We start from the raw sequence: 24,083 nt of genomic DNA, 5'->3' as shown, positions 1-24,083 counted from the left end.
TGGAACGTCCTAACAAGACCACTGGGAGCATCTTCTGTTCTAATACTAGGTCTCTGACCCTGTTCCTGACACACAGTCCCTAAACCCCTTGGAGTTTCCTGGGTGATAGGAGCGTCCTTTGTTCTCATGAGACGACTCTAGGTGGGCTTCTGGATGGCTCCTGGTCACCACAAGCTCGGAGCTTCCAGCCCCACCCCATTCTCGGGAAGGAAAGAGGGCTGGAGATTGAGTTAACCATCACTCATGCCTCTGTGATGAAACCTCCGTAAAATCCCAACAGCGTGGGGTTCAGAGAGCCTGCAGGTCGGGGAACACACCTACGTGCCAGGAAGGTGGCACCCCAACTCCACGGGGACAGAATCTCCTGCGCTTGGGACCCTTCTGGACCTCGCCCCCTGTGCCTCTTCATCCGGCTGTTCATCTGTGTCCTGAACCATGTCCCTTCCTACGGGATAAACCAGTAAACCTGAGGAGCGCTCCCCCCGAGTTCCGTGAGCCCTTCCAGCAAATTAACGGAGGCCGAGTCGGGGGCAGGGACAACCGGTTTGTAACTAGTCGGACAGAGGTTGTGGGTAACCTGGGGACCTGCCACTGGTGATTGACTGGCATCTGAAGGGTGGGACTGAGCCCTTGACCTGGGGACCTCAGGTAGTGTCGGGACTGAGTTCACTTGCAGGACAGCTGTCTGGCGTCAGGAGTGCTGTGAGTGTGGCAGGTATCGGAGCAGAGACACAGGAGCAGCGAGGCTTTTCCTAAACAGCGTCACTTATACTGGGGGAGGGAGGCATCATCGAATAAAACACTGCAGCCAAATGATGTAATAACAGATACTATTAAAAGTATATTTATAGAGTTTGTAATAGCATGGGAAAATGTTACAAGTGAAAAAAGGAGGATACAAAATGCAACAATAATTTTTTTTAAAAAGCACAAATATATGGAAAAGTCTTTAAAATATCACAATACGTAGCTGGTTGACGTAAACATTGAATTTTCCCCTTTTTTCCCCCAATTTGTCTATCACAAGCACCTGTTATCTTCACACAGTAAGACAGTAAACTCTCTAAAAGCAGCATAAGCTAGACTTCAATGAATTATAGTGTAAAACAAAGGATGTCCCCACCATCTGGTTCCCCGAGGATCAAGCCATGGGGCACCGGGCCCCACAGCGCAGCCCGAGGGGAGCGCAGACCCGGGATGGGATGAGGCCTGGCGCTTTGGGAAGAAAACAGGCCCTTCGACGGTTACACTTTAGGAACAACATTTACAGACCGGATCCTTGCATCTTCCCACCCTTAGGCAAGCGCTAGAGTCATTCACGGGGATACCTGTCCCCGTGACAGGCAGCGACCCTCCACGAGGCCCCCCTCCTCGGAGCGGCTCCCCGGAGCTGGATGAGGGGCTGTCCCCGAATCACGCGGAAACTCGGGGCTCACGTCGTGCGTCCTTTGCAGGGGACAACAGGAACACCACAAAGACGTCACATGCCCACAGCTGACTGATAACCACAACGTGATCCCAGTACAGATTCTTTCGGTTTTGGACTCACAGAAGAGCTGCAGGGGCACCAGAGTCCCCTCCCCGGGTCTCCACACTTCCCGGGACATGCGCCCCTCCCGGAAGGAAAGCGTGTACCATTGGGAACGAGGGTGGCCCTGCTCCGACGCTATTGGCTAAGCCACGTGGTGGGCGACGACGTCACCAGGATTTCTGCAAACGCCCGTCTCTGTCCTGGGAGCTGACCCTGGACCCTCAGGCCCCCACCTGGGACAGTCCCCTTGGTCCCGTCTCCGTGACCTGGAGGCTTCTGAAGAGCAGGGTCAGCCGTCGCCAGCCGCCCTGGGGCACAGGTCACCGGGAAGGGCAGGAGGGCACAGCGGTGTCACCATGCCCCGTCACCAGGGACGGGGACCCTCACAGCTGAGGCAGGTGGCGTCTCCACTGCACAGTGACTCCTTTTTTCTTTGTAGTTAGGAAAGAGCTATTTGGAGACGTCTCTGAGACCATCCGGACGCCCGCCTGCCCGGCAGCTTCGAGCACCGGTCCCCCCGGGCGCCGGCAGCGGTCACAGCGGTCACTGCCCACGGCCCTCCGTGCTGGAGGTTCTGTGAGGAGGACGTGCCCTGCGTCCCCTCCCTCCTCAGCGACATTTACCCACCCCTTGGATTCCGCCCCAGTGCTACCAACATCACCTCCGCACTCGGTGTGGTCCAGCGCCCGGGGCTGCTGGCAGCTCAGGGTGGCACCTGCATCCCCGAGGCCCCGCGTGGGCACCACGTGGCTCCTTTCCCAGGGAGAGTCCTCAGGACCCTCACCTGCAGGGCTGTGCTTCTCGGCTCTCAGCGGGCAGTCAGGAGACAGTCCGACCCGCGCAAGCACCCGGCTCTGGATTTCCTGACTCTCCGTCGATCTGTGTTCTAAACACACACACGAGCTCCAGCTCACAGGGTCCCCTCTTCCCCGCTGCAGCTTCTCTCTCCCACAGCAAGGAACCTGCGAGTTCTCATTATCTGCAAAATATCTGCTTACTTGTTCAACAGTGGTAAACATACAGCTTCAGAACCGCTAACCCACCCCAGTGGGAGTGAGCCGACCAGCCGGAGGACAGCGTCCACCCAGGTCTCCGGTCCACACGCGGGGTTCCTGGGGTCGGCGGTGTGGCCACGGGACCACCAGGACAGTCACCTTTGTCACGGACTGCACCCCCTACATCCTGCTTGATAGTTTTAAAATTAACATAAAGTTCAGTCTTTGGGGCGCACGTTTCTATGGGTTTGGCAAACCTTCAAAGTCCCATCCCCACCCCCTCGTTACTAGACGGAACAGCCCCGTCAGCCCAGACCCCCTCAGGCTGCCCCAGCCCCGCCAATCCCGACAGTTTTGCCCTTTCCAGAATGTCCTGCACTTCCCAAGTGCCCGGAGGATCCCCCGCCACCGCCTGCGTGCAGCCTGGGGCAATGATGGCTAGGGCTGCCGTAAACACTGCCAACCTAAGTCAGAATTTCTCTTGGGTGAACGTTAATTTTATTTTTAAAGACAACTTGCTTGCAAAAGATCATATGGCAAAATAGACAACAATAGTTAGAAAAACCCTGAAGGAGAAAAGTGAGGGAGCTGGCCCTGCAGATACAGCATCTATAACTTCAAAACAGTGGTGCTGGGGCAGCTCCAAAAATCATCAAGTCAAGTACGTTCTCACGTCAGCACAGGATGAGGGTGGAATCTCCAATCAGTGGGCAAAAGGTGAGCTTTTGGTAAGTGGAAGGAGGACACCTAGAGACCTGCGTGGGAAGGGTGACACGGACCCCTTCTCTGCCCTGCCCGTCGGCACCCTGCATCAGAGATACAAATGCAGAAATGAAACTACACACGCACTGGCAGAACACAGACGGAGTCTTCTAACCTAGGACTAGGAAGGACTTAAAACCCAAATGCTGTGGAAGAGTGATCAATTCACCCACGTTTAAACAAAAGAACTTCTGCAAACAAAAACATGCCATAAGCAAACTAAAATACCAAAATGATTCTAAAAGTGATACACTGACTTTAAAAGTGTGACTTGTATTGCAAATATCTCTATAATCTGACAGAAAGATGGGCAAAAAAAGGCAGGTGCCCCACTCATAAGGAAAATGCAAATGAAAACTACAGGGACCGAATTTCTCACAGGTCAGGGTCAGGCTGTGGGCACACGGGCTCTCTGCTGATGCATCGCTGGTGGGACAGCAACAGCGGCAGCCCACGTGGAGAGAAATGTCACAGTCACTCAAATCTAGAAGGCTGCACTACCAAGACCACACGATTTTAACCTGAAAATGATAATAACTACAAAAGACTGAAGACATATCAACTATACAGAAATCCACGGTAACATAGCGCTTTAACATCACATTTTTTAAAATGTGATGGTTCACTTTGTTTTTTAATTAATAAACTGTATTTTTTAGAGCAGTTTCAGGTTCATAGCAAAACTGAAAGTACAGAGTTCCCATACCCCCTCTGCCACCTTCCCGCCACGCACGGCCTCCCCCACCATCAGTGTCCACACCAGGTGGGGCATCGGTCCCCACTGAGGAACCCGCAAAGACAGGTCATCACCCCCCAGAGCGCACGGTTCACGCCGGGCGCGGCAGTTCACTTTTGGAAGCTGCTTCAGCACTGAGTTCTTACTCTGAAGCCAGACAAAAGAATCACGAATCAGGTACAGATCCCACCTTTCCTGTAGGGACGGTATTTTGGAGTAACCAACTGGTCCACGATGGAAAATTCTTCCGTACAGGCCTGCTCCAGCTGACAAAACAATAGGAAAGATAGAATTAGAAATTGCCAGGGACTTCCCTGGCGGTCCAGTAGTTAGGACTCTGCGCTTCTACTGCAGGGGCCTGGGTTCGACCCCTGGTCGGGGAACTAAGACCCTGCATGCTGCGCGGCGCGGCCAAAAAAGAAAAAAGGTATCACCCATCTGCCAAGCCCGCTGGAATACGGACCTGCTGACTCACCAGGGATGTATGCGAAGCTGTGGGGTCAGAGGTCAAAGGCTAACAGGGACTCTGCGGTGGACGGGGCCAACTGGGGCCACCCCAACGTGGCCCCGCAGCCAGAAGAAAAGGGCAGTGCTTCTCAGGTCTCCATGCACACTAGCAGCCCGAGGCCCTGGCTGAAATGCAGGTTCTGATTCAGCGGGTCCACGGAGGGGCCTGAGGCTCTGCACTTCTAACCAGCCCCAGACGAAGGCAGCGCTGCAGACCCACACTCCACACTGCGTGGTGAGGGTCCAGCACCACATACGGAGCGTGGCACCTGGGGCAGAGGAGCCTGATTCAGTCAAGCCTCCATCAGACTCGCCGGTTACCGGAGCAGAGGAAGACATGGCCATTCAAGGACTCACAGGTCAACCCAAAGTGTGGGGTGTCCTACAGGACAAGTGACCTCGTCTCCCCAACAAAGGGGAAGGGGACTTGAGACACGCCATCGAGGGCAGCGTGCAGACCTCGCTAGAGCCACAGGGAGCACACTGGCCGTAAAAAGATGTTTTCTGGACAACTGGCGAGGTGTGAACACAAACCGGAAATTAGTTACTATGGAATTATTAGGTTTTGTTTTTATATTAGCTACGATAATGGCATTCTGTTTATGTAAAAGACTTACATGAGAAATATAATGTCTGAGGTTTGTTTTATAACACTCAAGCCCCAAAACCAACCAAAACACAAAACAAGTGAGGAGGGAGGACAAATGGTAAAAGTAATGGGTACAACAGCATTCACTGGATTATCCTATTTTTATTCAAAATTTTCCTTTAAAAAATTTCATAAAACAAGCTTTAAACACTACAGCACTACGCAACATTACTATTTTTGCTTAGCAAATCTCAAGAAAAAAAGTGTAACTTAGAGCAAAAGAGGAAAAAAAGCAGAGACTGCCTGCTAGTCCGTTCCTCTAGATTTCACCTTCCATCAACCATCACTTATCTCCTTAGCTACTGAGCCCACACCCTCCTAGCGGCACGAGGTCATTTCACGGGTAAGAAGGCCCCGCCTTTCACCTGTGAACTCGCCCGCTCGTTATTACCAAAGCAGGGTCCCCAGTCCCCTGCGCAGCTCTCCACTTACTGCCCTCACTGCTTTGTTTTAAAAAGGCTTTTAAAAAGTCTCCAAAAGAATTCAGAAGCTGTGGAGTCCTTCACTGTGCTTGCTTTTCCACATCTTTCCTTCAATCAGAATAGTTCAGATCCGGGACTTCCCTGGCGGTCCAGTGGTTAGGACTCTGTGCTTCCATTGCAGGGGGCACGGGTTCCATCCCAGGTCGGGGAACTAAGATCCCACAAGCCGCGTGGCACGGCCAAAAAGAAAAAAAACCCAGATCAGACCCAGCCTTCATTAAGGATTCAAACAAAAAAGAATACCAAACAAGAAAATCCCACCATGTTACTTTTCCATACTCTATTAAAATGTAACTTCATAGAACTTTTGCTAAACCTTTCATTTTTCTGCTGGTTTTTTACACCCTGTTCTTTTGCTCACACAAACTCCTCTTGGTCTTTAAAAAGAGAAGATTTCAAACACAGTGTGTATTGGGCAGTTGGACACAGCAGAAATGTGCTCTGGTGGGTCTAAGCAGAAAAATCACCTGCTGAAAGGACTGAGTAGCTCACAGAATTTCCAAAAGGAATGCAGAATGACGCTAGGGAAATAGCAGGCGCGAGGAAATAGCTAGGGAAATAGCAAGGGCCACGGCTGAAGACACTACAAACCCAACCCGGTGAAGACCCTTCACCGTTGCCTCTGGAAATGCCACTTTGCTGCAGCCATAGCTGCCGTCACCACCGAACACCACATACAGGGGCAGCTAGCTTCTCTGCAACCACTAGCTCCTGATCCAGTCTAACGGGCTGAACTCTGGCTGAGCGCGCACCTTAGCCGCTAGGAAGGCTGGGAAAGTGACCATCTGGTTTTTTCAGCTTCTGCTAGGTGCTCTGTCTGCCATCCATATTCAGAGGGTAAGGCGTTCTCTCAACACAGGAAGGGGCTTCCAAGGCTGGAAAGCACAAAATTAATAGGTCTTTTGTTTCCATACTCAAGATTATTTGGTAGTTTCTCACCATCAGAAAGTTCAAGAGAAAAGGGAAATATTTTAGAATTTTCCAGTTACATCTGAACTTAACACTCTATTTCATAGGGACAGCTCAGGCTCAAATAATAACCTACTGGACAAACATCATGTTAACAACCTGTTGCTGATAAAGGATTTCACAGGGAAAGCATAGAGAGACCGCAGCCCCAGCACCTCCTCTTTCCCACGGCACACTTCAACGGACAGCACTTCTCTTAAATGGGATCCTGCTGAGACTCTTCCCCATTTGGAACAGCAACAAACAAAAAATCCAGAAAGATCCCTAAACACCTAAACAAGACATCAGCAAATCGACTCTGTAGTAACAGTAGATTTCTGCCCCAAAGAGCTGAACAACCTGTGGACTAAGAACGTTGCCTGCCATGTCAGTAAGGAAGGACGTTGCAGCCATCAGTCATCAGTAATTGCAGCCACTCCCCACCGTGCAGCCTGAGAAAACTCACGAAGGAAACAAGGAATGCCTGCCATCAAGGAGTCATCACATTGCAGCTACCCCAGACGGTGAGCCCTGAGGGGACTCAGGATGAGAAAGCACAGGACACTGGCCCCAGAGCTGAGGTGCAGATCAAAGGAATGACTTCAGTGAGCCCAGACTCTTGCATCTTTCCATACATAGAAAAGCGCTAAATTCCTTAATTTGAGATATCTGGTTTTCCTTAATTAACGATAATCTTTTGACATTCTGACTGCCTGCCATTTGTTGCAGAAACTCCTATGTATCCTGGTTCCCCCCTCGGAGCAGTTTTCTCGGGGTTGAGGTGCCCCGGCTTGAAGCCCTAAGAACGATCCCTCAACTTTCAGCTTGTGGTTTGTTTGTTTGTTTTTCTTCAGTCGACAAAACCCAACGAGCCTGGGGCTCCCTCAGCCTCTTTGTTTCCCTTTTACTTGAAATCCTTCAGTGTCACGACTTTTTCAGCTGATTGTGTTAGAAGGTGGCGGGGAGGGAAGGGAAACTGGACAAGAAGAAATAACAACAAGGAAGACAACAAAATCTACAAAAAGCAAACAAATGTAAGAACAACAACAAAAAAAGTCACAAAAATCGAAGCCTATGACAGGTAGTAATCAACACACCTGCACCGAAGGTGCACTGGAGGCACGTTTCCCCAGGAGGTGGGGTTGCAAGTGCTCAACGAAGCAGCAGGGCAGGCGGGCGTCACCTCTCTCTGCAAAGGGCCGGTGTGGCCAGAGCGCGGGCAGCAGTCGAGAAAAGAGAAGAACCGGGCAGAGCCTAGAAGCAAATCAGGAACTGGGGAGTGAGTGAGAGGCACTTCAGGAAGGTTCTGGCAGCAGCGAGGCTGCGATTTCCTTCCCTGGGCAGCTTGGGGCCTTTCTGAACCTTCCAGGCTGAGGCCGCCCAGTCCCCCACGGCCTCTAGGACGGGGTGACAGCCGGAAGCCACCGAACCCTCTGAAGCCCCTTCAAGATTGTGTCTAGCTTTACACCCTGTGCCTTGTGTGTTTTTCCAGCACGAGGGGTAACACTCAGTACGCGTGTTCACATCCCCCTCCTTCCTGCCCCCCAGCCCAGACTCTCCACTGGCCCCGAGGCCGAGAGACGCGTTAGCATCGGCGTCCCTGCGGAAACGCCCTCTCGTCTCCCGTGGGGCGGCCGCCGTGGGACTCCCACCCTCGGCCCGCGACGGAGAGCCGCACGTCCGCTCCAAACCCCTCTTTTCATCTAGCAGCTCCAGGACGGACCCAGAGGCCCCGCAAGGAGGTGACCAGCCGCGCCCACCGCCCGCCTTCCGCTTCCGCCGGCTGGAGACCGGGCGGGGGTCGGAGGCGAGACCCGAGTCACGTGGCGTCGCGGTCACGTGTCAGGCCCAGGTAACCTGCGAGGCGGGCTCAGGGCGCACGCCTGAGCTCTCTCACTCTCGCGAGATGCACGGGGGTCACGTGACGGCGCGGGCGCGCGCGGCTTCACGTGACAGGCGCCGCCGGTAGTGGGGTCTGTTTTCTGCAGCGGGCGCAGCACCGGGACCAGCTGCCCTCACGCCGGCCGGGTCAGACCCCAGCCCGCCCGCCCCGGCCCAACCGCCCACGACCCCGCCCGGCTCCCGCTCGCGCCCATGGCGGCCCCCGGCGGCGCCCGGCGATGGCCGCTGCTCCTGCTGCTGTTCGGTGAGAGGCCGGGGTGGGGGCTGAGGGCGCAGGGGCTGCGGGGTGAGGGGTCGGGCAGGTGTGAGGCGCTGCGCGGGCCCAGAGGGATGTGGGGCGGCGTGAGGGGCGGGGGGCTGCTCGGGGGCCGGGAGCTGCGGGGCTGCGGTCGGGCCGGGCCCGGGGACTCCAGGCGAGTCGTCCCGCGCCGGCCGAGGCGGCTGCGGGGGGAGGGGTCGGTCCAGGTGCCCAGAAGTGGACGACGGAGGGAGGGCCCGGCGCGGCCCTCGGGTGCCAGACCTCGGGTTGTGGGGTCAGTCGGCAGTGACTTGGTGGTTTTTGAGCGGCGTGGTTCGCGCCCTTATTTGGGGGCACGGGTGGCCCCGGAGGGCTGCGTGCGGCTGCAGCTGGAGACGCGGGACCGCGTGGGCCTCGGTTTCCGCCCGACGCGGATGTCCGCGCAGGAGAATAGGCCGGGCGGCGACCCCGGCCTTTAGAGTTCGTCCTTCGGGCTTTTAGCCTTCTCCCCCAGCAGCATGGCACGGAGCGCTGACGCGTGTGTTTATGTCGTTGTGAATTTTAATTACGTTATAATGACTTAAAGTTGCCCTTGAGAGTTTCGGGGAGCCCACAGTGGACAGAAGGAGAGGGGGGCTAGGCCTGGCCTCCCAGTGGTCGTCTCCATTTCTAGTGAGTCGTCAGGAGCGCTGCCTGTGTGTGTGCGCGCGTGTGTGCGCGCGCGCTGGGCCCACGGAACTCGGGAGCCGTCCGTGGGCGCCGGTGTTTTATCCATTGAGAAATTTTGCTGTCATTTTTCTGTCCTAAGGAGAAGGGAATTGTGCTGACTTAAACAAGAATCACTGCATGGCTTGATTTTTATGGCTCCTGAGAGCTCTCTCTGTGGCACTTTCTCACCTGGTCTCCGTGATACGGGAAGATTAAAGTGCCAGGGACTGAAAAGAGGTACCGGAGCTCGCTGGTGGGCGCTCCCTTGAGTTCAGCAGACACAGAAGCAGTCTCCCAAGTACCTGCCGGGAATTCTCTAAATATCTACTCTGAAGTTCTTTTATCGTAACAGAATGGATTTTGGTTTCAGGATTTTGTTTTGCCCGTTGCGTAAAATGAGTTCTTTGAGCTGCAGGACCAGCGCAAGGGGTGACCTTCTTCCAGCCGCAAACCCGGAGCCTTGCTTTCCCCAGCAGGTGTCATGAGTTCTGGGAGGGCCTGCTGGGGCAAGTCTTGTCGTGTCAGGGCGGGGCGGCTCATCGTTCTTTATTAGAAGAGCTCGCGTGCATTAGAACTGTCACATTTTGTTTCGTGTTTTAAAAACTCACCTGAATGAAGAGAAAAATCCATACTTCCCTACATTGATAGCTTGGAGTATCATGCATGCAATTAGCTTTTTCTCTTTTTTTTTTTTTGGCCATGCCACGAGGCTTGCAGGATCTTAGTTCCCCGATCAGGGATTGAACCTTGGCCCCCAGCAGTGAAAGTGCGGAGTCCTAACCACTGGACCGCCAGGGAGTTCCCATAATTAGCTTTTTAATGTCCATTCCATCATATCTTTTAAGTTTTATATTCAGTTAAAAATCCAACTTTTAAAAAGGTCTGTTAAGAGCTTGTATGTAGGTTTGTTTAAAATAATGTCTATTTTAATGCACAATTTCACCAGAAAACATCTTTTCTAAAAATACTTCAAACTTCTAAGTCACAAATTCATCCTGCTTTGATAATTAGTAAGTAAAGTTTCCTTTGTGTTTTAATATTTGGTAGAAAGCGTAGACAAGTGTGAACTGAAACTTCTTGATACATATGATTAAGTATATTGCATAATGGGGCTCTTGACTGTTGATGTCACCGGGATGACCTCCTTCCCCTTTTCGAATGAAGAACTGTTGCTTAGGAAGTTTGAAAAAATGTTTTATACTGATTAATGTTACCCTCGCTTGTGGGAGTTTGCCAGTTACCCAGGTTGGCGACCTAATTTTTCACTAGATTTGAGGTCAAAATGTTTTGGGTCCATAATTTTGAATTTATATTGTTAGATCCATCCCAGGCTGTATTAGTCCTTCCTCCTCTCTGCGTCCGGAAGACTTGACTATGTGCATGTCCAGCACGTGCTTCTACTGGAGCATTGGTTCTGCTGTGTTGTGATTATTTTCGCACCTGTGTCTTCCTTATGTTACAGCCTACCTCGTGCCTCACAGACAGTAAGTGCTCAGCACGTACACGAAGAGACGTCCGGTGGTCCCTAACTGAACACGCACGTCAGCTGTTCAGAAACGTACATGCTGGTCTCTAGAGTCTGTGACTCCGTGTCTGGGATGCAGCCTCGGTCTTTCTTTTCTTCCTTTACATTTTCACAGGTGATTATGTATCACTGGTTAAGAAGAATGAAAATACTGGATTCAAGAAAATCGAGCCAAGAGAAATTAGGAAGTGATTTCTATTAAACAGTTTAACAAAGAATGTATTGACTTGTTTCTCTAGATGGCAGTTTCTTTCATATGGAAGTGAGTGTGTCATAATTTGAAGCATATTCACTTGCTTACCAAGTGCTGGAGAGAAAGTGTGGTTCAGGTGTGGACCTCACTGTGCCGCCGGCCCATGGCAAGCTCGGCGGGCACGTGCTGTGAGTCAGCAGACCCAGTTGCAGATCTGGCTCTGCACCATCACTAGCTGTGTGACCTCGAGCACAGTAGTTAACTTCTCTGTGCTTTGGACTCCACATCTGTGAAAGGAAATCATCATAGTGTCTGCCTATTAAAGTTGTCACGATAGTTTATAGTTACCTGCAAGGTGCACTACAGGTGCTCGTTAAATGAAACGCTTGTTTGACGGTTTGTGTCAGGTACCAAGGATTCAACAATAGATGAGGGCCGTGTAGCACTGAACGCATCGATAGTAACAGCTAACACTGAAAGGCTGGTACCTTGTACCCAGCGCTCCCCTCACTTTGGCTCACTTGATGCTCTGCCGGTCCTTGATGCTTGTTTCCGTCTCACAGGTGCCTAAACCGAGGGGCATGGTGGTTCCTTTGGGCCCGGGGTCACACAGTCAGCTAGTGGCGGAGTCTGTCGGAGACTGAGATCTCTCGTCTCAGGCAGGCGTGCTCCCACAGCTGCACCTGTTTTAGAGACTGGAGTGTCTCCAGGTGGGAGTGTTTTGAAGGAATCAGCCACTCGTTCCTCTACGGGACCCCTGGAGAGAGGTTGGCGTGAGTCTGGCGTGAGTGCCGACGAGGAGCAGCTCCTGGTGGTGCAGGTTCTGGCTTTCGGGAGGGACACCCCTCAAACTACTGCAGACATCCTAGCTAATGTGAGATGGTGGTTGTCTTTTATAGAGTTAAGAACTAATTTCTGACTATTAGCATACGTGTTTCTCTTACAGTTTTTTGTTGTAATGCTCTTGTAGACATTCTTCTCTTGACCAAAATTGGCTCTGGTTTCTTGTTTTAATAGTGGAAAATTTGGGGGCGTCTAGTGCTGCCGTTGCTTTTTGTTTTGTTTTGTGTTTCTGGGGTTTTTTTGGCCGCGCCTTTCGGCATGTGGGATCTTGGTTCCCCGACTAGGGATTGAACCCGTGCCCCCTGCAGTGGAAGCACGGAGTCCTAACCACTGGACCGCCAGATAAGTCTCTGATGCTTATTTTAAGTTTGTTTTAGTAATACTACTTTGTTGTCCTTCGAAAGCTCAGACCTTCAGCATGTTTACTAAATGAAAAAATTGACTGGGAAGTTATTCATGAAGTGTTTTCTAGTTAAGTGCTTTGAGTCAGTAGAACGTGTTTTGGTGACTTAGGGGCCTGTTTTACAGGAGGGTGGCTTGGTAGGAGCTGGCCTGTGCGGGCCCCTGTGGGAGGTGGCCACCTGACCTGCTGTGCCGTGGCACGTGTGGCAGCACGTGGCTCCAGCGCCCGGGCCGGTGACGGCAGCTCAGGCCTGGCGGCGCCCACGTGCGCTGTGAGTTGGTCGGTGTCCGCTGTTCCTCTGGCCTCAGCGCCCAGGCTTTTGCTTCTGCTGCCGAACCTGCGTTTGCCTGGCTGGCATCTCTGTAGCTCTTGTGCACTTACTCCATCGCTCTCAGAGACATGTCTTTAAACACCTTCACTGTAGGACTTCCCCGGTGGCGCAGTGGTTAAGAATCCGCCTGCCAATGCAGGGGACACGGGTTCGAGCCCTGGTCCGGGAAGATCCCACATGCCGCGGAGCAACTAAGCCCGTGCGCCACAACTACTGAGCCCGTGCTCTAGAGCCCGCGAGCCACAAGTACTGAAGCCCGCACGCCTAGAGCCCCTGCTCCGCAACAAGAGAAGCCACCGCAATGAGAAGCCCACGCACCACAAACAAGAGTAGCCCCCGCTCACCGCAACTGGAGAAAGCCTGTGCGCAGCAATGAAGACCCAACGCAGCCAAAAATATATATATATATATATATAAATTAATTAATTTAAAAAAAACTTCACTGTGTCAAAAATGAGTTGTGGGATTTTCTCTAGGTTTTTAAAAGGAACGTTCATTCATTGGAAATGACTTTAGTGGAATCTTGCCGCAGTATTCGGGGGGGGCGGGGTTAAAATTTGTGAAGCACAACAGGCAAAATTTTCATTGTCTGCCCTAGTTTGCTTCATTTGTAGCAGTTTTTCTTTATGAACGCAGATTTTGCTGTTTCCTTTACCTGAGGCTTACAGGAGGGTATACAGGGTTTCTGTCTATACTGTTCGCTTTAGGCTTAAGTAGTAGTTGCTCTGAAGGTTTTATTTGGTGACGGTCCCAAGGGTGAAGTGAGCTGGGTTCACTGGAGTCATTTTACCACATCAGCGACAGGGACTTCAGAATGAAAGCTAGTTGGCTGTCCTCGGAGCGTGCTGCCTGGGTCACGTGTACCCTTAGAGCCGTCATAGCCAGATGGGCCGCTGCCTGATGAAGGGCGCGCAGGGAGCTTACCTGCAGAAACAAGGAGGTGTGTTTCTGGGAGTGTGGCAGTGACCGGTGCTGGTTGGTGGTTGCTTGGCTTTAGGATGGTCAGGACACCTGCCCGTCTGTGAAAGAACCCTGTGCTAAGGTGTGTGGCTGTCACTTACCTTCTCTGACTCAGATCGGAGTGCATTTGCTGCTAAGCTGCCTGCCCGGGGTTTCGGGGTGTGGCCCTGGCCCTGAGAACTAGCTCAGAGCGGTGGCCACGCCCAGGTTGGAAGACCTGTGACAGCTGCCTTCCGCCCCTTCCCTCAGGCACTTGGCTTCTGTACCTACAGAGGCAGAGTGGTGTCCTAAGGTCACACAGCCAAGTCCAGGTCCAGTGGAATTACTGTATTTTGAGGACCTTCTGGAAATGGGCAGAGAGCTCTGATCTTTGAGTCTGCGGCTTTTCTTGCCACGTCGCCAGTCCAAGAGAGGCAAAAGCAGAGCCGACTCTAAGTAGCAGTTTGGGTCCACAGGGTTTCTGTAGAAGGTCAGCGTTCAGTTTACGTTGAGTCCTGCCTTCAGGACCCCACCCCACGTCCCCGAGATCCTCTGAGGAACGAGCGTGGGCAGCCTGGGCCCAGGGTGACTCAGAAATTGACCTGTGCCTTCCCGGTACGTATTTTGAAGAAAAGCATTGAAGAGCTAATGACAGCTTGGCAAACTGATGGGATGGGTTTAGAGAGAACATTTTCAGACCAGTCTCCAGGAGGGACAGAAGCCCAGCCGAGCCCCACCTGTGGGATCTGTGTGTCTAGTTCTTCGGCGATTGAAGTAGCTTTCCTGATAACAGCTGTATTGCCGCAGCTGTAGACAGCCAAAATTTTCTAAAAGGTGTTTGGTCATTTCTGTCTTTCTTGGAGTTAGCAGGCCTCGTGCATGGTGCGTCAGCTGTGTTTGTGGTGAAAGATGGCAATGGGACAGCTTGTATCATGGCCAACTTTTCTGCTGCCTTCTTGACCAGCTATGACACCAAGAACGGTTCTAAGGTAGGAAACACCAGGGCCCTTCATGCCTTGCTTGTGTGTGTGTGATAATTTAATCTGCCTTGACAGTCTTACATGTGTGTTTCTTGTATGTTACATACTGCTGTGTCTCATAGGCTGTTACTACCTGTAATAGTCTATGCACTTTATATACTGAAATGCAGTCATATTATACAAACCATTTTGTGCTCACTATTTTATTGTGAGCATTTTTCCAGTTTTCTTCTTGATTATCTTTTGTAATCACAATGTAGTACTTCATTATGTTAATCACGCTAATTTACTAACCCATCCCCTGTAACTGAGTTTTCTTATATTCTTTTTATGCCCGGTGTACAGCTCTGTGAATACAGCTTTTTTGATCTGTCAAATCCGCTTTAGGTAAACTGTTACGCTCCAAGAATCGTGTGTAAACAGGTGCTCGAGGTGCAGTGCCACTGTACTAGTTTGATTAGAATGCCCCTTTTGGTTTTGTTAAAACAGCTTTGCGCCTCGGCAGGATGAGAAAGGCTTTTTGCATTTACCAGATCCCTAACAAATACGCAGCATTTCTTTGTTACATCTTCCTCCGTGAATTACCTGTTAGTGGACCTTTCACTTTCTCTTTCCATTCAACATTTGTTCTTGTAAACATACTCTTACATTTTGTTTTCAGCGCTGTGTTGAAGCAGTGTTTTTCCTTACCGTCTCCACATCCGAGGCACCATGTCTGTTTTCTGGCACTTGGCGGGCAGTGGGGGCCCAGACTGCTGGGAGGACGAGTGGCTTCTTCAGAGCCCTCTGGACGTGCCGGCTGCCTGGCCGCCTCAGTGCGTTGGCCCTGTCTGGATGTAAACGTGGCCTCTCTCGGAACAGAAGAGAGCGGGGAAAGCTTCATTCCACAGAAATGTCTCCAATTGTAAAGACTTGTCCAAGCACATCTTGTTTGTTTAAAAAATGTTTTTTAATTATTTTTGTTAATGTGGACCAGTTTTAAAGTCTTTAGTGAATTTGTTACAGTATTGCTTCTGTTTTATGTTTTGGTTTTTTGGCCACAAGGCATGTGGGATTTTAGCTCCCCGACCAGGGATCGAACCCGCACTCCCTGCATTGGAAGGTGAAGTCTTTAACCACTGGACCACCAGGGAAGTCCCCTAGGCACCTTTTATTCTAATTTCTACTTCACTTCTTTTTGTTTGGATTTTTTAAAACATTGTTTTATTATATACTAATCGCGTTACACAAATGGGAACATCCGTTTGCTGTAGTGTGCCTTCCCACTTCACACAGTGTGTCTTTGTCACAGGCGTGGTCTGTCCATCAGGACAGTGCTAGGACAGCTTCCCACGGGTCCTTCACCCAGTCCGGTTCATCGAGATGAGCTTTGGTGGTTTTGTGGTTGTTTGTTTTGCTTATAATAGTTAATTCAGATAATTCTGCAGTAAACTCCCTCTTCTCTTTGTTTAGAGAGACATATTCTTTAAATAAACTTTTCCATGGCAAACACGATGGTAATGGCTTTTTTCAGATAAAAGTATCAGCTCATCCTGAAGCCCAACGTGAATTATTTCACTTTACTGAGATAACTGTAGTTTTAATTCTCTTGTAAATTAAAATCATATTAATGAAGAACAGTTTTAAATTAGTGAATAATTAGGTCATCCTTGCCTTGCACTTGAGTTACTTTCTGGTCTATTACTTGACGTGTAATACTGACTTTCATGTTTTTTGTTTTTATTGAAAATGAATGCATTAATAGTGACATCTGAGATGGAGCTGGGGTCGGGGCATATGTCAGATCTTTGGTGTTTCTGAACCCCTTTAGTAACCTACACCCTAACTGGGTTCTACTGTCATCATGTTTGTTCCAGAGCGTGACCTTTGAGCTCCCGGCCAGTGCAGAAGTATTAAACAGCAGCTCTTGCGGCAAAGGAAATGCTTCTGACTCCAGTCTCGTGATCGCTTTTGGAAGAGGCCATACGCTGACCCTCAGTTTCACAAGAAATGCAACACGTTACAGTGTCCAGCTGATGCGTTTTGTTTATAACTTGTCAGATACAGGGATTTTCCCCAATTCGAGCTCCAAGGGTAAGAACCAATATGGACCAATTATGGGGTGGAGAAAACTGCGTCGGGGGAGTATCTAAAATTGCTTCTAACTAAGCACTTCCAGGAGTTAAAGATCGATTTTTTTTTTTTTTCGTGTAGAAACCAAGACTGTGGAATCCGTAACCGACATCAGGGCAGACATTAATAAAAAGTACAGGTGTGTGAGCAGCAAGCAGATCCACCTGCGCAACGTGACCGTCACGCTCCGTGACGCCACCATTCAGGCCTACCTCTCCAACGACAGCTTCAGCACGGAGGGTGAGGACCGCCCCCGGCCCAGCCCCCGCGGGTGCCCGGGGAGACCTGCGCGTCTTCGGAGAGCTGCCCCCGGCCCCTCTGTCTTTAGAGAAGTTCACCTCTTTGGGTGAGGGTGGATTAAAACAGGCTAAAGGGGCAAAGCAGTTCAAACCCTCTCTCTTCCCTTGTTACAGAGCTGATGGGATCAGGGTCGTAGGCTCTCCTTCAGCTCAAGCTGCTGTCTCTACACAGAGAACTCGCCTAACCTCAGTCCAGCTCAGGCAGGCCCAGGGCAGGGGTGGGAGCGACCAGGGGGGCCTTTCAGGGAGACCACGGCCCCGGGGTGCACCCACCAGCCCAGCCCTGTGGTCTCGGGTGAGGTAGTCGACCTCTTACTTCCTCACCTGTGCAGTGAGGGCGCCCACCTGTCTGCGGAGGGCGTGCGGACGCGCAGGACGTCCTGCCGAGCGCTGCTCTGGGCGCCAGCCGGAGTCTGTGGTAGAGCGCGTCGTCTTCTGACTGCGATGCCCCACGTCCCGCCAGCCAGCTCGCTGTCATTTCCTGGGGGGAGGGGGTGTCCCCACTGTCGTTCCCCGCGTTTACGCCTTGCCCCACAGCCTTCCCTGGCGGCTCGGAAGCAGCTGGGGTGCCTGCTGACCCCACAGCCCTCCACGCGGCCAGCGGCAGCCCCGGGCTGGCAAGGGCCTCTGGGCTCTGCACAGCCAACAACTAAAAATGGTGTTTTTGCTGATAGATTAACGTTAAAAAATAACGTTTCACAACACATGAAAATGATATAAAATTAAGTTTTACTGGTCATAAGCAACATTTTATTGGGACACAGCCATGATCACTCACTCACCCGTTCCTGTGGCTGCTCTTTCACTCTCACATGGCAGAGCCAGGTTGGGACAGGTGCTACGGCCACCTGGCCAGTGGGGCTCCCGTGTCCGGCAGGATCGGATGCCAGCCCCAGGCCCACCGGAGGACTGAGGTGTATTCATCTTTTCATCTTTCACGTTTGATGAGTGGATTCTTGTCAGCTCTTCTGAGACAGAAGTTCAAAACAGAAATTGCTTTTCAGTGAAGTTTATCACACGTCTCACCTCCTGCCCCGTTTGGCCTTACTCACTTTTTCATTCCTTGGGAACCTGAGTCTCACTCCCAGTCTAGCTTAGGTGCGGGCCGTGCTAAAACGTCTCTTTCCACTTGAAACTTCGTCAGTGCAACGTGCAGGTTTATCTGAGTATCTGCAGCTGCCGGGAGACCATCAGGGCCTTCGGGGCGCATGAGCTTCTGCAAACCGTGCGAAGGGCACTGGGAGGGTGCACAGCCCCGCCCCCCTCCTCCCCTGCCACGACCCCTGGGCTCCCCGCCTCGCAGAGGCCTTCCCGGGGGAGCACGCGCGTCCCCGAGTGATCCTCTCGGGTTGTGAGCCCTCTGCGGGAGGGACTTTGGTGTCTGTCGTTAAGTGTCAGGCTGGTTAACACAGGTAGAAGGGAGAGGGCTGTCACCCACACACATTCTACACTCCTGAGGTTTTCTGACTGGCGGTTAGTAAGAGCTTCACGGAGACAGCAGGTCATACGTTACAGTGGCTGTCGGGTCGGGTAGACAAGGACTTGGAGACTGGCCTGTTCTCTCGTTTGTCTCTTAACGTGGTTTGTGCATTTAATCATTTGTGTCCTGTGACAATTGATAAGTAACTGATAAAACTGCTTTTAAAATCGCCAGTGTCCCAACGTCTACCTGCAGCTTAGCTCCAGGAGGGAGGCGGCAGTGCCAGCCGGTGCCCCCGGGGCCAGGCATCTCGGGGGCGCTCACCCAGCTGAGCCCACCTCCCAGAGCTTGGGTTTTGTTTCTCTTTTTTGCCCTCTTTATTCTCTAGAATAAAGCACTTCCCTCTACAAGTTGTGTGAAGGCCAGCGGGGCGAGGTGACCCTCAGGGTGGGCTAAGTTACCTGAGTCCCGGTCCTCTGGGGTGGACGTGGCGTCTGCAGCCGGAAAGGAGTGAAAGCTGGACTTGAGCTTCAGGTGGTGGACGGGTTCCCGCCGCTTCCCGAGCGGCTCCCACCCTGGAGGTTTGGGCCGGCTCGCGTGCTTGGCCTGGGGGGCCCGTGGGAAGGGTCGGGGTTGGATGGAGGTCGTGTGACCGTTAGCGCTGAGCTTGCGCACTGGCCACGGAAACGAGGTGATAAGAGGAAGGGCCTGGGCTGGGGGTGCCGGATGCCCTGGGGTTCGGCGCATTCGTCAGCCTTCAGAGAAGGCGTGTCTGGCCTGTCAGCCCCTGTGGAACACGTACAGTTACTTTTCAGCTTTTGCCTCAGTCAGCTTTGATTTTGAATATAAATTTTTGTCGTAAGCAGTCATGGTGGGTCAGATTCTGAGGGACGGGGTCGTATGCACACCCTCAGTGTGTCCTCCGGGGGCGCCCTGTGCCCTCCCCTGTCGGACCTGTGCGGCCGGGGCCACCCCCATCTCCTGGATTGCGTCTCTTGCCGCGGGGCTCCCACTCTCCCCGTCGCTGGGCCCTCCACCCGCCCCAGATGAGCGCCCACAGCAGTTGGCTGACCGCGGGCACGGAGTCTCGGCTCCATCCTTGACCAGTAGGGCCGTCTGGTGCCCGTCCTTCCCGGGGCCGCTGCCGTCCTCCTGGGGGCACCACGCCGACGGTCCGGGCTGGCGATGGTGTGTGTGTCCGGCGTCTGTCCCCTCGGAGCCCAGGCACTCCGGGCCGCTCTGCTACTGTCTCTGGGACCATTTCCAGCCCGGCGCCCGGCACAGGAGCTCGGAGAACACATATGTGAATTGTTGCCGATGCAAGTGGCCTGGGTCCCCAAAGCACGGGATGGAGTTGAGGTTTTGTTCTGACCTCATGGGGGGAAGGTTTGTCCTGCAAGGGAGGGTGTCTTTGCGGACGAGGGGCCACCCGAGGCCGAGGTGGAAGGGTGTCCAGTGGGGGCTGCATGCGGAGGCGGGCGGAGGCGGGGGGTCGGGCCCCCAGCGGGCCCAGGTCGAGTGTTGCCGAGGTGACCTGCCCCCGTCCAGGGTTCCAGAGCAGCGTTAGTTAGCCCGCGTCTCCCTGGAGGCCTGGAGGTCGTGTTCTGCGGGGCAGGGATCCTTGAGAATGTCAGCTGGGGCCCAGGGTGGGCTCGGGCTCCGGAGTTTCTGGAGGTCCTGAGGCGGCGGCGGCACGACTCACCCCACCGTCCCCACAGAGACGCACTGCGAGCAAGACGGGCCCTCGCCGCCCAGCCCGACAGCACCACCCCAGCCCTCGCCCACCCCGGTGCCCGCGAGCCCCTCAGTGTCCAGGTACAACGTGAGCGGCACCAACGGGACCTGCCTGCTGGCCAGCATGGGGCTGCAGCTGAATGTCACCTACAGGACGAGGGACAACACGGTAGGCTGGCCGGAGCCCCTCCCCCCGCCCTGGGCCTTGTGGACCGGGCGTCCCGGGGTGGGTCGCGGGTGCTGTGGGTCCCGAGCTGCTCGGCCGGATCCCCGTCCCACCTGGGCCGCTGTCGCTGCAATGGCAGGGTTGAGTCTCCTGATGCAGGCTGTTCTGCGGCCCCAAAGCCTCAAGCGTGTGTTGTCACCACAGGCCGGGTGTGCTGGCCTGGGAGGTGGGGGGATTTTCTTGGACGCATTACTGCTCGGACACTCGGGTTGTCTTTCTACTCTTCCCTTGAGATGACGTTTCTCCCTGAGGGTGAGAGTCTGGGGATGGAGACGGGGCCGGCCCCGCTGCGGGGACGTGAAAGCAGGAGAACGCAGCCGGAAGTACCAGGAGGACCGTCTGGCATCCCGAAATCTGCCCGTGTGAACTTGTCATGTTTTCTTCTGGTTTGGGTTCACGTGAACGTGGCCTTGAAGCCACTGCTTTCGGGCTGCCTCTGTCCCCTCAGGAGCGCGGGGCCTGGGGGAGGGGAAGCTGACCTCTCGGCTCTCCTCACTAGACGGTGACCAGGGAGTTCAACATCGACCCCAGCAAGACCACCTTCGGGGGGAACTGCACAGCCCGGCTGGTGACCCTGGCGCTCCGCAGCGGGAACCTGCTCCTGGTGCTGCAGTTTGCGATGGTGAGGGCCCGCCGCCCTGCTCAGCCCGCCTCCCGGACCCTCGGCCCACCCTCGTCTGTCAGCAAACGCCTCGCACTTATCCCGCAGGCGGGGCAGGGGCGACCCGGGGCCTCGGGTGCCGTCCTCCGCCCTCTGCCCTTCGTACCTGCCTGGGAAGGGCCGCGTGTGCAGGTAGCAAGAGAGTAAGGGGAGCGCGGAAGAGCCCCTGCTGGGTGTGTGTGGTGCGCTCTGCAGGTGAGCTGCTGGGTCTCTCCTGATCAAGTGCAGCTTTCCTAGGAAGTCAAACGTTGACTTTTCTGGAACGTAGCTCCTTCAGTCCCCATCTTAGCAGAGTCTGATTCTATAACGAGGTCTGTAAGGAGCTGATCAGAATTCATGTTCCCGAGACGACAGGCTGCCTTTTATGGGCTGGGCGCTCTGCAGTTTCCTTCTGAAGCTATGGGCGCGGGAGGTCACCTGTGTCACCGGTGCCCCCCCGAGCCTGATGGTGACCGTGTGATTGTCGTCTTCTCCCTAGAATGCAAGTTCCAGCCAGGTTTTCCTGCAGGGAGTCCAGCTGACTATGACTCTGCCCGATGCCAGAGGTAAGACCCCTCCCCCCCCAACTGGCATGCCCGTGCGGGTGCCCCAGGGCACTCACCCCCGCTGCCCTTGCAGACCCCACCTTCAAGGCCGTCAATAACTCGCTGAGGGCGCTGCAGGCTGCCGCCGGGAACTCCTACAAGTGCAACGCCGAGGAGCGCGTGCAGGTCACCGAGGCCGCCTTCCTCAACATATTCAGAGTGTGGGTCCAGGCGTTCCGCGTGGACGGGGACAAGTTTGGGCCCGGTGAGTAGGCGAGGGCGTGGTCCGTGTAGCTAACGGCGGGGGGACCCCTTTCAAGTCCGGGCGATTTTAGCGCCAGTTCCCCTACCCGCGCCACCTGGCCTCTGCACGCCCCAGCCCGTCTGCGGATGTGCTCACGCCACCCTTTGAGCAGAGAGCTGGCGGGGCCCTTGCCCGCGGGCACCGGCCTGCGGCGTGGCTGCAGTGGCCGCAGGCGGCGGGCAGAGGTGGGCAGCGGGCCGTCTGTCTCCACAGTGGAGGAGTGTCAGCTGGACGAGAACAGCATGCTGATCCCCATCGCGGTGGGCGGCGCCCTGGCGGGGCTGGTCCTCATCGTCCTCATCGCCTACCTTATCGGCCGCAAGAGGAGCCACGCCGGCTACCAGACCATCTAGCCGGCCGCCCGCACCTGCCGAGGGCCAGCAGCCGCTGCACGGCCTCTGGCCGTCTCCCCGGGCTTAGATTGCTGTTGAGGGGGGCACCCTTTCTTGCAAACTGGTTTTCAAATCTGCTTCGTCCAATGTGAAGTTCATCCGGCCACATTTACTATGCACAAAAGAGTAACTATGGAAATGACGGTGTTAATTTTGCTAACTGGGTTAAATATTTTGCTGATGGGTTAAACGTTAATATTTACCAAAGTAGGACTCTAAGGTGGGTGGGGGGTAAGAGAGCTTTTCTAAACGGGCACTGGCTCCGCTGTCATTTGGCTTTTTAAGATTCCGGTGTTTGGTCTCTTCACTCTTTACTCAGACGTGAGCCTTACAAAGGGAGAGTCTCTGGTCTTAATGCTTTGATGAAGGCTGGTAGCTGTGAGCCTGACACGAAGAAATCAGTAGGAACGAGGGTCGTAGGGCAGGCGTGAGAAGATGCAGACCTGGGATGCTTAAATTAAGCTTTAGAAGCCAGGGCGGGCCTGGCCCCTGGAGCATCAGGACTCCTGGGCGCCGGGTCCTGGGGCTTTCCACGCTCTGCCACTTGAGAGCTGGCACTTTTTAAAATAGAAAAACGGGCGTTATTTTTATTTACTTTCTTGTAAAGTGATTTTCCGTCTTCTGTTGGAGGTTTGGGGTGATCCTTTGTCTGCACTGTGTACAATAATTGTTTCACTGATTCATCGCTTACAGCTCGGTGGGCTGTGTGCTGAGGATCGTCCCCTCCTGGGACGCGTTGCCGTAACGATGCTAATAAAACGTCTCTTTGTTTGTCTGTCTGGACCTCATGCTTTTGTCGGCTCCCGGCGAGAGGTCGCGATGGGCGTGCGGTGGGCAGGGTGTGCCTGGGGGGCTACTGTGTAGCTGGTCCTCTGGGTGGCGACGTGAGGAAAGGCCAGTCTTCAGCTGTAATGGTACAGCACGTGGAGCCCTGTGGCTCTGGGGACAGATCACCCCCTGGAAGATAGGCCCTTACCTGGTCCCCCGGGTCAGCGGCCGCCAAGGGGGAGCTTGGGCCCCAGCTGGCAGAGACCCGCGCCCTTGGAGGACCCACAGGCCTTGCTGAGGCCGAGGGCAGCCTGCCTGCGGGTGGACCCCTGCGGCCCGTACTCTGCAGCCGTCCCTTCAGACCAGGCTCAGCGGAGCAGGGCCCGCGAGGGACGCTGAGGTGGGGTAGGACGCGGCCACCCAGCAGCAGCCCAGCTGTAAGTGGCACGAGCTGCGTCACTGTCCCCCACGTCCATCTCTGCTTCTCTGCGGTGTGGGCGGTACAGGCCTGAGCCCGAGCGGAGAGACCAGCAGCTGGCCTGTCCTGCAGGGTCAGGTCTTGGCAGGCGTGGTGGGATTTGTAGCATCACACAGGGTAGGAACACGTTAAGCTAAATACCCAGCGTGGAGGTGGTGCATCTGCCTTCACAGAGCCCCGGGTAGTGACGCACCCCAGGCCCTGGCAGTGCAGCTGGTCAGCTCCCACGGAGGGGAACCCGTCGCGTGGTTCCTTCCAGGAAAAGGCCACCTGTCCCCGTGTGTCCTGTGCAGGACAGCCTGCCCGGGCTGTGGGTTTCTCAGCCAGAGGTAGAACCCCCAGAGGGAGGCAGATGGGGTCAGGGTGGAGGTCCAGGGCCTCCAGCCCCGAGAGGAGGGGTCTCGCTGGGGCGTCTTCTCCCTCCAGGGGTCCGGGATGACGCAGCCCAGATCTGACTTGCAGTCCTTAAATCTTACACACGTACATCTGGTTT

The 24,083-nt window shown here is 54.1% G+C and overlaps 1 protein-coding gene and 1 long non-coding RNA gene across 4 annotated transcripts; one reads left to right on the top strand and one right to left on the bottom strand.

The window, feature by feature from the left end:
* Window positions 1-816: 816 nt before the first annotated feature.
* On the bottom strand, window positions 817-8,493 carry LOC103005253 (uncharacterized). 2 transcript variants are annotated; one of them, XR_452398.2, is made up of 3 exons: window positions 7,708-8,492; window positions 6,415-6,537; window positions 817-4,290 (listed from the first exon to the last, which is right to left on the bottom strand). It is a non-coding gene; the product is annotated as an uncharacterized LOC103005253 (long non-coding RNA). The 2 variants fall into 2 exon arrangements; XR_452397.2 differs by lacking the exon at window positions 6,415-6,537 and having other exon boundaries at window positions 7,708-8,493.
* A 37-nt stretch (window positions 8,494-8,530) lies between these two features.
* Window positions 8,531-23,119, top strand: LAMP1 (lysosomal associated membrane protein 1). 2 transcript variants are annotated; one of them, XM_057532813.1, is made up of 9 exons: window positions 8,531-8,756; window positions 14,563-14,681; window positions 16,529-16,745; window positions 16,866-17,024; window positions 20,222-20,406; window positions 20,963-21,085; window positions 21,603-21,669; window positions 21,743-21,913; window positions 22,166-23,119. In XM_057532813.1, the coding sequence occupies exons 1-9, from the start codon at window positions 8,705-8,707 to the stop codon at window positions 22,303-22,305; spliced, it is 1,233 nt and encodes a 410-aa protein (XP_057388796.1). In that variant the 5' UTR covers window positions 8,531-8,704; the 3' UTR covers window positions 22,306-23,119. The 2 variants fall into 2 exon arrangements, with proteins under 2 accessions (XP_057388796.1, XP_057388795.1); XM_057532812.1 differs by having other exon boundaries at window positions 8,532-8,756; window positions 14,560-14,681.
* The last annotated feature ends 964 nt before the right edge of the window (window positions 23,120-24,083 follow it).

The sequence above is a fragment of the Balaenoptera acutorostrata genome, chromosome 18 (assembly GCF_949987535.1).
Source record: "Balaenoptera acutorostrata chromosome 18, mBalAcu1.1, whole genome shotgun sequence".
In the NCBI taxonomy this organism is placed as follows: Eukaryota; Metazoa; Chordata; class Mammalia; order Artiodactyla; family Balaenopteridae; genus Balaenoptera; species Balaenoptera acutorostrata.
Note: the sequence above shows the minus strand (reverse complement) of the source record. Positions and strands in the feature narration are given on the sequence as shown.